The sequence below is a fragment of the Loxodonta africana genome, chromosome 24 (assembly GCF_030014295.1).
Source record: "Loxodonta africana isolate mLoxAfr1 chromosome 24, mLoxAfr1.hap2, whole genome shotgun sequence".
NCBI lineage: Eukaryota > Metazoa > Chordata > Mammalia > Proboscidea > Elephantidae > Loxodonta > Loxodonta africana.
This window is the reverse complement of record NC_087365.1, coordinates 57,770,861-57,784,352: the sequence shown is the minus strand read 5'-3', so window position 1 is coordinate 57,784,352 and position 13,492 is coordinate 57,770,861. Positions and strand designations below refer to the sequence as shown.

General features: G+C 43.6%; 1 protein-coding gene across 2 annotated transcripts in view; it reads right to left on the bottom strand.

Moving 5' to 3' along the window:
• Positions 1-13,492, bottom strand: part of VAPB (VAMP associated protein B and C) — a 71,945-nt gene that overhangs the window by 39,980 nt on the left and 18,473 nt on the right. The window contains exon 2 of one of the 2 annotated variants that reach the window (XM_010599461.3): positions 2,118-2,820. The exons of the other annotated variant lie outside the window; for it this stretch is intronic. Within the exon in view, the coding sequence (XP_010597763.1) occupies positions 2,118-2,145 (28 nt within the window). The 5' untranslated portion in view covers positions 2,146-2,820. The remainder of the gene's footprint in view (positions 1-2,117; positions 2,821-13,492) is intronic. 2 annotated transcript variants of the gene reach the window in all.

Below are 13,492 nucleotides of genomic sequence, written 5' to 3'. Positions count from 1 at the left end.
AAAACAGAGGAAATCTGATCTCCCAATACGTCTCTTTGCCTGCTTAGGGTGGGGATCACTTTAGCAACGGTAAAAGGAAAATACAGTGAAACTCAGCTCTGATTTTCTGGGGTCAGAGAAATCAATTAAATATACACACACAGACACTTACAAACAGCACACAAACCTACACAGGCAAAAGCAAATCAAGGACATGCATTTCCTGGCCCTGCATAAAAATGCCAGTCACAAGGGCTCCAGGTAAACAGAGTCCAACTCAAATAGCCCCACAGTGCGGGGGCAGGAGAAGAAGGTGGACAAAAATGTGTACCTACACAGAGACACTGCAAAGGAAGGGGGTGAGCTTTCAAGTTTAAAGACTGGGGGAAAGGTACTCAATGATAGTTTAAATGTGAGTCATAAGCTCTCGGAGGCCTCAAAACTTTCCAATAGAAGCTTGAAGTGATTAGTTTCCACCTAATTCTGCCTCAAGAGTACGGAAGCCTCTTCAGATCAGAATGCCCAGAATTCATAATGGCCCCAAACACATCCAAAAACCACGTTTTTCTAAGGTGGTTAGAAGTACAGTGAGAGCAGAAAATACAGAAGCTGGCAAGATTTCACCCTGATGAAATGAAGACTACTTGTTTCCAACTCAGATTCTAGTGTCTCTTCCTCCCCTCCCTCCCTAATGAAGTTGAGGGGGAAAGGGGAGTCCAGGTGGAGGTATGTATCTGTTTATCTCTTACATTGATCTCTTCTTCTGGTACTCCACAAAAATAAACCCAGTTTAACTGTAAACACTCCGCTGTTTTTGGAACTCTCCCCCAGCTCAGTCTATTACATAGCAATCTGCACAGTGCTTCAGCCTCAGGGAGCCACAGAAAATGTAGTCTAAATGATCAAAGGACGAATATTTGCAATAATAAGGATAAAATAAATACGCCAGATTCCCCAACTCCCAACACTCAATCCAAGTGTTAAGAATTTCCTGGAAGCCCTTACATAGATTTTATTAGTTTAAAAAAAAAAAAAACCCTGGTAAGAGCTATACTGAAAACACATACAAAGGAACAACATCATTGGTAAAACAGCAAAGTCCCATAGGTAAAAATTAAGACATTTTCTAAAAACAGGCCAACTTTCCTCTCCCCACCCTGGGCAATTAACTCTAAGAATTTTATTGAAAATAAATTCTATTCGATTTGAGTCATTACAGGAGATAAACCATGTTACTGTTCTCCTTTTCCCCTGCATTAATAAATTAGAATACACGAAAATCTCAATAAAAATGATGTAAGGGCTTATGGGCATCATTCAGGTTTTTACTATTCCCTTTCATAAAACTGCCATTTCCATTGTAACATCATGTAAAAAACGAGATTTTCCTAGACCAACATACATATTTATCACCGATGAATTTACACATTGCTTACAGAGTCAATTTTACAAACAAAATCTCTTTCGAAAGTTAGATTTTTTTTCTTTTAAGGGATTAAGTGAACGACTTGGTTTCTGTAAAACTACAGCCACACACTTTTAATCATTTTTCTTCTAATTTTTTATTTCTTATTTCAGATAAATATTTATATAAAAACTAGAAAGTAAACAAAACGTGAAATGGGAGGTCAAAGAGGAAAATGAAGCAATATGAATTTGGGAGAAAGGAGAAATTACTCTCTAACAATGTGAATAATATTTTTATACCCCGTGTCATGTATAATCCTTTCTGTATTCCCTAAGTGTCTGCAGTGCAGTTCCCCACTTCATGGCATTTCTTGTTTACCGAAGCCTTCCCCTTCTAAAATGGAAACTCCAGGAAAACTACCGACCAACAGCACCTGAAGAATGTCCAGATACAGAGCAAATTCCACAAAAGTGTGGAATGACCCAATGACTGGCCGCGCCCATGCCCCACTTCACTCATAGGATGGCTTTACTCCTCTGCACAGGCCTTGCCATCAACTGATATTCTGATTGCCCCTCTCCCGTCTCCCCAGCTAAACCACCACCTGACAGGGGCTGTGCCGGTCCTACTCATCGCTGTATCCAGAGCCCAGAACACAGTAAAAGGGCAATCCATGTGCACCTCATGCATGAGCGCCCCACTTCTTCAAAGGTCACATGACTGAACCCACCTTCTCCATACCCAGGAACTGAAGTCATGCTGAATGGGTGCTGCTCACACACAGGTGAAGGGGTTTAGTCATGCTGAATGGGTGCTGCTCACACAGATGAAGGGGTTCAGTCATGCTCAACGGTGCTGTTCATACACAGGTGAAGGGGTTCGGTCATGCTGAATGGGTGCTGCTCACACACAGGTGAAGGGGTTCAGTCATGCTGAATGGGTGCTGCTCACAGACAGATGAAGGGGTTCAGTCATGCTGAATGGGTGCTGCTCACAGACAGATGAAGGGGTTCAGTCATGCTGAATGGGTGCTGCTCACACACAGGTGAAGGGGTTCGGTCATGCTGAATGGGTACTGCTCACACACAGGTGAAGGGGTTCGGTCATGCTGAATGGGTGCTGCTCACAGACAGATGAAGGGGTTCAGTCATGCTGAATGGGTGCTGCTCACACACAGGTGAAGGGGTTCAGTCATGCTGAATGGGTGCTGCTCACACACAGATGAAGGGGTTCAGTCATGCTGAATGGGTGCCGCTCACACACAGATGAAGGGGTTCAGTCATGCTGAACGGTGCTGCTCACAGACAGATGAAGGGGTTCAGTCATGCTGAATGAGTGCTGCTCACACACAGGCTGAAAGGATTAATAATGTTTATTTGTGCCAATCGTGTTTTCATCATCATCACTCTATGATAATTTTTTAAGTTGCTCCCCTGAAAAATGAAAGAAAGATATCACAGTAACAGACATTCAAAGTGAGTGAGCTTTTAAATCAGCGTGAATTCAAGAGTAAGAGCACTGGGAGAAGTTTCTTTTTTAAAAAATCTATTTTCCTGATTGAATTGTTAGCTCACACATTAAATTGATGTTTTGGAAACAAAAATAAAACTCTGCAACCAATGTGTTTTTAATGGCAGACATTGTATTCCAATATTTCAGCAGAAAGCTTAATTGAATAGCTCTTATTTTGAAATAATCTTACTCGTAGACACATAACTTTTCTGAAGAAATCTTAGAATGCAAAATGTTCTAAATTAATAAAGTAACCTCCCTTATATCCTGGGGAGAAAGCCAGCTGCTGAGAAATATCACACCCATTATAACAGCAAGAGACACCAACAGCAAGGACGTTCGCTGCAGATACCATCAAACCCAGAGCCAGCGTGATTAAAATAGACTACAGCAACCTTGCAGGCTGCTTGCTCAACACACTGGTTTCTCAGCTCCCTTGGAGCAGGAAAAATTAAAACACAGCCTGCCACCAGTTCCACTGACGGGAAAACTAGACCATGAAGCACTTGTTGTGGTGTGAGAATTCAACAGAAGCAACTACCTAGGGAAGCCCCAGGATCGACCTCCAGAAAGCTACCTAAAAAAGACAGATGGCTGGACAGGGACAGCCGACAAGGCGGAAAGATAATTTGCAGTTTTATAGTGGATACGTGATTAGTATTCAGATTACATAAAGAACCCTACTTAAAACGAATATGCTAAATTCTTATGAAGAAGTACTACACAACAGTTTAAAAGAATGAGCTAGATCTACATTTCAACAATAGACGGGTTTCAAAAATGTATCAGGTGATACACGCAGCACCATACTATGTTAGTGATATAGAAAAACGGAAATCGTTCATGCCACATTCCTCTGGAGTATAAGGAAAAGACGGCAGAGATGGAATGAAGAAATGTCTTCAAATTATTAGTGACATTTTATTTGCTTTATTAAAGATTTAAAACAAGTCTAACAAATTATTAATATTTATTCTGTATGTAGGTACTTATTATACTATCTGTATTTTTCTATATTTAAATTGTTTTCCCAAAAAGAAAGCTATCAGTAGCTTATGTAAGATCCAGACAACATTCTTTTGAGATAATTCTCTTTTTGCCCAGAATGCCTTGTATATACAAAAACACTGGAATCCTGAATTGCAGAGTTGTTGAAAACCAATATTCCTACATTAATAGCTATTCTGGTGTAATTTATAAAAATGAAAGTTATCATTTACAACATGTTTCGAGTAGCAATGGTCTCATTAATTCAAGACAAAGGCCCACACCTGCCATTCTGACAAAAGCCATTATGTGAACTTGGAACACTGGCAGGCTTCACCCATCTAGGAGATAAATACGGTACTATGACTACTTTTCTTTAATGCACTAGATTTTTTTTTTAAATAAATAGAAAAATAGCTAAAAGATTTATATAAGAGCTAAAGCTCAATACATTCTATCGATACCCAGCACTAAGGCAGAGTTTAGTACACAGGCAGTTGAAGATCATTTGAAGGCAACAGCATTACCTGATGGGTATGAATTTTACACATCAGTTCTAAAAGGATCTGAGACAACTTAATACACTGCATTTCCAATGCACAGTCTTTATCCTATTGACTATAAACATCCAGTAACATTTTACTTAAAAGCCCAAAACTCTAGATTACAGTGATCACAAAAATAAAAGGACATGTGGTATTCCATTCCCCAAAAAAATCTTGCCTGAAGAGGGAGTGGCCAAACATGCTTTGTTCTTTGACACAAACCAGGCAGAGGCAGGGCAACGGTTAGGGATGTGAGTGAGGAAAGAGCAGAGGCACCCATGTCTCAGGGTAGAAGCTGTTGTTTCAACTCTGCCTGTGTTGAATCTTCAGTGGAGATGACAGCCATCTCCCACCAAGATCCACACATTCCAGTCCACAGAGGACACGTGGGAGATTGGAGCACACTGCACTGAGAAGTCCTCACCTTGATGGTCCAATGTGAATTTTCAACTTGTAAACAATGAGAAATGGCAGCAGGTGGTTTGTCAGTTAGCAGGTCATCTGGTCTGGTTTCCTTTTCAATAGACAGCCTGAGTGGCCATACAGGTGAAAAGAGATTATCTACCAGGTCAGCAGCTTTTTAAACAAATTTAAAAAGAGGCCAGGGAAAAAAAGGCTGTGAGACTGGGATGAAAAATATCTTCTATTTTCCCCTTTCTCTGCCTCTAGAAATCACACTCATTCTTCAAATCTCACTCAAACGTCTTCTCTTTTGGAAAGGTTTACCTAATCTCTCCAGTCAGAAGAAATTATTCCTTCCTGTCCTATGTTCCGACAATCAGCTGATAACTGCCGACTTTGTGTCACAGCAGCATGGGCCTCTCCCCTGAGCTCCAGATTCAACCACCTATTCAACATCTCTCCCTGCAGCTGTACTAGGCATCTCGGGCTTATCATTTATCATGTCCAAATGGAACTCTTGATTCCACTCCTCCCTCCAAAAAACAAACACTGCTTCCCCAGTGTTTCCCATCTAAGTAAAAGAAACCACCATTCATTCACCCAACTGCTTAGGCCAAAAGCCCCTTCGTTTCCCCCGCTCCCACTCTACTTCTCGAACCACCAGCAAATTCTGTCAGCTCAACCTTGAAAACGGACTTGGAACAGAAGTATCCTTACCACCTCCAATACCACCACCCTGGACCAAGCTGCCGCCTCTCTGGCAGTCTTAACCTGGATTACTACAGCAGGCTTCTGACTAACAAACATCTCCCATAGCCTATTCTTCCCACATCAGCCAGAACGGGATTTAAAAAGACTCCTGTTCAAAACCCTCCATGGCTTCTCATCTCAATCAACAAAACCCAAAGTCCTTCCCGTGGCGCACCTAAAAACCAGAATGCTGTCCTCCGCTGAGCCTACCCCTGCACTGCCCCTCAATCACTCCACAGGAGACAGATGACCCGCTGCTCCTCCAGAACACCAAGCTCCTCAACACCTCAGGGCCTGGCTCTTGTCCTCCCTCTTTCTGCACAGCTCTTCCCACAAATATTTACAGGGCTCACACACTTTTTTCCTACAGATCTCTGTTCAAATATCACCTTCTCAGGGAGGTGGTCTTCCCCAACCACCCCATTTAAAATAGAACTCACTCCCAAATCCCTTTATCCTGTGTTTTTTTTTTTTTTTCCATTTAGCACTTACCATCAACTGACCCACCACATGTCTGTCAGTTTGTCGTACTGCAGTGGCTTGTGTGTTGCTATGATGCTGGAAGCTATGCCACTAGCATTTCAAATACCAACAGGGTCACCAATGGTGGTCAGATTTCAGCCAAGCTTCCAGACTAAGGCAGGCTAGGAAGAAGGACCTGGCAGTCTACTTCTGAAAAAATTGGCCAGTGAAAACCTTATGAATGGCAGCAGGACATTTTCGGGTACAGTGCTGGAAGATGAGCCCCTCATGTTGAAAGGCACTCAACATACGACTGGGAAGAGCTGCCTCCTCAAAGTAGAATTGACCTTACCAGACTTAATGGTCTGACTGAGACTAGAAGGACCCCAGAAGTCATGGTCCCCAGGCCTTCTGTTAGCCCAAGACTGGAACCATTCCGAAACCCAACTCTTCAGACAGGGATTGGACTGGACTGTAAGATAGAAAATGATACCGGTGAGGAGTGAGCTTCTTGGCTCAAGTAGACACATGAGACTATGTGGGCAGCTCCGGTCTGGAGGGGAGATGAGAAGGCAGAGGGGGACAGAACTGGCTGCATGGTCATGGGGAATACAGGGTGGAGAGGAGTGTGTTGTCTCATTAGGGGAGAGCAACTAGGAGTATATAGCAAAGTGTATAAAAAATTTTGTATGAGAGACTGGATTTGTAAACTCTCACTTGAAGCACCATAAAAAATTTTAAAAAATGAAAAAAAAAAAAAGTAGAGTTGACCTTAATGACACAGATAGAGTCAAGCTTTTGGAAGCTTCATTTGCTGATGTGGCACGACTCAAAATGAAAAGAAACAGCTGCAAACATCCACTGATAATCAGAACGTGGAATGTATGAAGTATGAATCTAAGAAAATTGGAAGTTGTCTAAAATGAAATGGAACGAATAAAGATCGACATCCTAGGCGTTAGCCAGCTAAAATGCACTGGTATTGGCCATTTTGAATCAGACAATCATATGGGCTACTATGCTGGGAATGACAAATTGAAGAGGAATGGAGTTGCATTCATCGTCAAAAAGAACACTTCAAGATCTATCCTGATGTACAATGCTGTGAGTGATAGGATAATATCCATATGCCTACAAGGAAACTCAGTTAATATGACTATTATTCAAATTTACACACCAACCACTAAGCCCAAAGATGAAGAAATTGAAGTTTTTACCAACTTCTGCAGTCTGAAATTAATCGAATATGCAATCAAGGTGCACTGATAATTATTGGCGACTGGCATACGAAAGTTGGAAACAAAGGATTGTCAATTGGAAAATGCCCTTGGTGACAGAAATGCCGGTGACTGTATGACAGAATTTTGCAAGATCAACAACTTATTCATTGCAAATTATCTTTTTCAACAACATAAGTGGCAGCTATACACCTGGACCTTGCCAGACGGAATACACAGGAATCAAATTAACTACATCTGTGGAAAGAAACCATGGAAAAGCTCAATATCATCAGTCTGAACAAGGCCAGGGGTCGACTATGGAACAGACCATCAACTACTTATATGCAAGTTCAAGTTGAAGAAAATTAGAACAATTCCATGACAGCCAAAGTACAACCTTGAGTATATCCCACTTGTATTTAGAAACCATCTCAAGAATAGATTTGATGCATTGAACACTAATGACCAAAGAACAGGAGAGTTGTGGAATGGCATCAAGGACATCATACATGAAGAAGGCACGAGGTCATTAAAAAGACAGGAAAGAAAGAAAAGAACAAAATGGATGTCAGAAAAGACTGTGAAAGTTGCTCTTGAACGTAGAGTAGCTAAAGCAAAAGGCAGAAAGGATGAAGTCAAAGAGGGGAACAGATTTCAAAGGGCGCTTGAGATGACAAAGCAAGTATTATAATTGAATGTGCAAAGATCCAAAGTTAGAAAACCAAAAGGGAAGAACATGCTCGGCATTTCTCAAGCTGAAAGAAATGAAGAGAAAAGACAAGCCTCGAGTTGCAATTCTGAAGGATTCACAGGGAAAATACTCAACGATACAGGACGCGTCAAAAGATGGAAAAAGAATACACAGTCACTGTACCCAAAAGAACTGGTCAACCTTCATCCATTTCAGGAGGTAGCATATGATCAAGAACCGATGGTACTGAAGGAAGAAGTCCAAGCTGCACTGAAGGCACTAGTGATAAGCAAGGCTCCAGGGATTGACAGAATACTAACTGAGATGGTATGCAACAAACAGATGCAGCATTGGAAGTGCTCATTTATCTATGACAAGAAATTTGTAAGACAGGTACTTGGCCAATGGACTAGAAGAGATCCATGTTTATACCCATTCCAAAGAAAGGTGATCCAACAGAAGGTGGAAATTATCGAACAATACACACAAGTAAAATTTTGCTGACGATCATTCAAAAGTGGTTGCAGCAGTACATCAACAGGGAACTGCCAGAAATTCAAGCTGGATTCAGAAGAAGACGTGGATCAAAGGATATCATTGTGTGATGTCAGAAGGATCGTGGCTGAAAGCAGAGAATACCAGAAGGATGTTTACCTGTGTTCTATTGACTATACGGAGGCATTCGACTGTGTGGATCATAACAAATTATGGATAACATTTCGAAGAATTAGAATTCCAGAACACTTAATTGTGCTCATGAGGAACCTCTACTTAAACCAAGAAGCAGTCATTCGAACCGCACAAGGGGATACTGCATGGTTTAAAGTCAGGAAAGGTATGTGTGTCAGGGTTGTATCCTTTCACCATACTTACTCAATCCGTATGCTGAGCAAATAATCCAAGGAGCTGGACTATATGAAGAAGAATGGGGTATCAGGATTGGAGGAAGACTCACTAACAACCTGAGATATGCAGACGACACAACCCTGCTTGCTAAAAGTGAAGAGGACTTGAAGCACTTACTGATGAAGATCAAAGACCACAGCCTTCAGTATGAACTACACCTCAACATAAAGAAAACAAAAATCTTCACAACTGGACCAATAAGCAACATCATGATAAAAGCAGAAAAGACTGAAGTTGTAAAGGATTTCATTTTACTTGGATCCACAGTCAACATCCATGGAAGCAGCAGTTAAGAAATCAAACGATGCACTGCATTGGGCAAATCTGCTGCAAAAGACCTCTTTAAAGTGTTCAAAAGCAAAGATGACATTTTAAGGACTAAGGTGTGCCTGGCCCAAGCCAGGATATTTTCAATTGCCTCGCATGCATGTGAAAGCTGGACAATGAATAAGGGAGACTGAAGTATTGATGTCTTTGAATTTCAGTTTTGCCAAAGAATACTGAATATACCATGGACTGCCAGAAGAATGAATAAAATCTGTCTTGGAAGAAGTACAGCCAGGATACTCACTAGAAGCAAGGATGGCAAGACTTCATCTCACAAACTTTGTACACATTATCAGGAGGGACCAGTCCCCAGAGAAGGACAGCGAAAGAGAGGAAGACCCTGAATGAGATGGACTGACACAGTGGCTCCAACAATGGGCTCAAGCATAACGATTTTGAGGATGGTGCAGGACTGGGCAGTGTTCTTTTCTGTTGTACACAGGGTGGCTATGAGTCAGAACCAACTCAACAGCACCTACCATCAACATTACCTGACATCAAATTATTTACATTTTGTTTATTTAGTGTTCATGTTCCCTGGGAGTAGATAAGCTCCATAAAGGCAATGATTTTGTCAATTTGTTCACCTCTGCTGGTCTCTAAAGTACCTAGAACAGCGCTCCGCACATTGTAGGAGTTCAGTAAGTAATAAGGAAATGAGCGATCCGCGCATTGTAGATGAACAGGACATTGTTGCTCCCACCCGGGACACTGGGAAGACAGAGTAAACGTACTCAGAGAGTCATTACAGGGCCTCCATCCACAACTAATCAGAATCTCTAGGACGATGTTGGTTAACATTTAACAGTGTCAGGTCTAGTCTGAGCACTTTACATGTGCTAACTCATTTAACCCTCTTCACATACCCCATAATGAAGAAACTAAGGCACAGAGAGGTTAAGTAAGTTATTCAGGGTCACATAACTTTTAGGTGGAAGATCCAGAATTGAAGCCCATGTAGTATGGCCCCAGAGCTCACATGCTTAGCTGCTATATTGTCTACTGCTTCTCACTGTATTAAACACTGCATTAAAGGTAACTTCTAAAGTGTTATGTAAACACAGAAGAAGGTGGGAGAGTGAGGATTTGAACACTGAAAGAAAGCCTGCAGTCTGACAAGCCGATGAAGGAACACACATTTTGAATGCAGCATTATGCAAGTGCAGAGTGTTTGGAAGACAGCAGTTAATGCTCCAATACGGCTAGAGAAGAAGGGGTATGAGGGAGCTGAATGAAGATGAAGCTGGAATGACCCAGTGTGGTCCCATTTTGAAGGGCTCTGATGCTGGGGTAAGAATTTTGGACGTAAGCCTGTAAAATCTAGGGAGGCAGTGGATATTTTAAGAGTAATGACATGACAGTTTGAAGGGTGAGGGAAGCACGGAGAGAAATCAGAGCCAGAGTGGGACACGGGGCTATTATAACAATCCTGAAGGGCGAGGGCCTATATCCAGGCTGTGGCCATGGGGATAAATAACAGCAAAGGCATACAAGAGATGTTCTGATTAGAAGGATATGAGAAATGTGGAAGACAGGAGTGAAAGATGAGTTTGGGATCTGTGGCTTGTCCAACTGGGTGCAAGGGCCATTGCTCAGACATAGGAGACACAGTCTGCAGGCACAAGAGGGCACTCACACCTGCAGCGTGGAACACGTTGAGTTTGAGGTGCTTTCATAACAACCAGGCAGGCAGGGATGTCTGGTAAGCAGACAGCCTAGAGACCAACAGATCTGCTTGGAGATACAGATTTAGAAGTTCTCTGTGTAGGTCAAGGCATTACTAATGAGATAACATACAGAGAATGGTTACATGGGGAAGACTGAGCCCAAAGTCCTGGGAATATCAACATCCAGTTAAAGAGGCAGAGAGTTCACCAGAAAAGTCAAAGACGGGTGTCCACAGAGAAACCTGGTGAACCAAGAAGAGTTTCAGTGCAGGGTGAGGCCTGAGAAGTGAAAAGAAAGTGCAAATGTAAAGTAGTAATTGAGATTCCTTGCTTTCAAAAATGTAGTTCTGATGGAAGGCTGGTGCAATGCAATGAATCACTTTCATATGGCCTTTCTTGCCATGGTCCTGTGACTCCTATGGAATGACTGGGTGGAACTACGCAAATAAGATACTTGTGGCCCACCAAGGGGATTGGACAGCATGTTAATAATGCAAATAAGATGCATGGCACCCTCATGGAGGTGAGACCATGCAAATAAGTTGTTTGGAACCCTAACAAGGGGATTGGTCAGTTTTGCCATCCTGCTAGGCTTAAAATTAGCCATCCCAGAGGCAGGAAGGGAGGATCTCACCACCTCTAAGAAAGAAAAGCCAGGAGTGGTGTGCATCCTTTGGACCTGGAATCCCTGCACTGAGAACCTCCTAGACCCAGGAGACAGCTTTAACATCGGAGACATTGCGGGACGGTGAGAAGCAGCTGCAGAGAAACAGCAATAGCAGAACCAGGACACCAACTTGAGATGGTGGCAGTGGTCTTCCGGCACACCAAGCAAGACTGCTACAGTGGGTATGCCAACCCACAAAGTGACAGAGCTGAACGCCTTCAGGTAGGAGGCTTGCTGGTGGAGTGGAGTGCCTCCGAACATTTATCAGCAAAGCCGAAGGAGCTCTGTAACACTTGCCTGAGCAGAGCGGGGGCCAGGCCAAGGGCCCAGAGAGGAGGCTTGTCCTGAGGGGGCCAAAAGGAGCTGAGAGAGCTGTCCTGCACTGAAGGGAGACTTTGCCTACATGTTTCCTGATCCTGATCCCAAGTTGTAGCATGTGGATTCTGATCCCGAGTGTAACCTGTTCCTTTCCAAATAAGCCCCATAATCATGAGTATTGCCTGTGAGTTCTGTAAGGGGAGAAGTAGAGAATGCCGTAGGAGAGATTGCTAGTGTCGTAACTGGTAAAACGTTAGGGAGAGGAGCTAAGCCTGACCTTCACTTCACAGCAATCGGCCTTGGGCTGATGATGATGGTGATTCTCTCTCCTTCGCCTTGTGAAGTCAGAGGAGGAGGGCTGACGCCCTGCTGTGCCCTTTTTTACAACTGGAAAAGGAAGATCTAGAGAATGAGGTTTCTTTTCAGGAAAGGGAAAAGTATGCAGGTCTGTAAGCCCTGTGAAGAAATCAAGTAGAAGAGAAATTTGAGACACTGACTAATGGAGCAAGATACCAGGAGGCAAGGGCAAGGAACAGGACAGAGACACAGGTCAGGAGGTAGGACTGACCTTCAGAAGTAGGGGGTGGAGGAGGAGTAGGTGAAAACTTAAGTTTGTAGAAGGGAGAAAAATCACCAACATTTGGTAGAAAACTTTTATTTATTTTCTGCGTGAAGTGATTAGGTCCACACCTATCTACTGCACACACAGGCCTTGGTGATAGCTTCTGCTAAGTCTTACCACAGAAGGCTCTCTTCTCTAACAGGATTCTTCTCATCCCCCATCCTCGCAGAGGCCTCAGATCCAGAAACCATGAACTGCAGAGAACCTGTCATGTGTCCTGCACTGTGTTAAGCATTGGGATCCAGCTAAAAGATACAGTGCAAAGGAGCAAAGGGCTGTGGACTGATGGGGAGGGTAGTCAAGTCACCAAATACACACACTGCGCCAAGTGCAGGAGCCCAGGGGACAGGGACAAGGTGAGAGAAGAGGGCGTCGGGACAGGGGCCTTTAGGAGCTGAGGCCTGTGCTGAGCCAGCCTTGCAGGGGAATAGGCGGGAGCAGTAAAATATCAGGAGGATGAGCGACTTCTCAGGGGCCAGGGAGAACCAAAGACTGGCGCACAAGCCTCGGGAAAGACGACAGTGGTGAGCCACAGGGGGCCAGGTAGGAACAATTTCTAGACATCTATCCGGGTGGGAAAAAGAGAGAGAACTCAGACAGAAGGGCAATGAAGGGGCTATGACAGTCATCCAGGGGAGAATGAGACAGCAATGGAGGGGCTGGAAGAAGTGTGTGACTGTGGGTACCACCCACGAGATCCCTGCAGGAAGAAGAGACGTGGAGCAGCAGGAAAGGAGCAGTGAGGAGTCCGGTTCAGGGCGTGCTGCATCTGAGGTTCCTGCAGCCTCAGAGGCAGGCTTGGGTCAGGCCTGGGATCCACATAAGAAGCCAAGGGCGGGTGGTAGAGGAGCTCTCCAAGGGAAAGAGGAGAAGAAGGGTATGGAGGGAAGGAACGGGAAAGAAGGGAGGGAGGGAGACCCAGACAGAGAAGAAGGGGAGAAATCAGAGAAGAAGGAGAGCCTGCAGCCCTGAGCATTACCAACAAGACTCCATGAGGAATGGGCAAAAGTGGCCAAGTGGGCGTGGGAG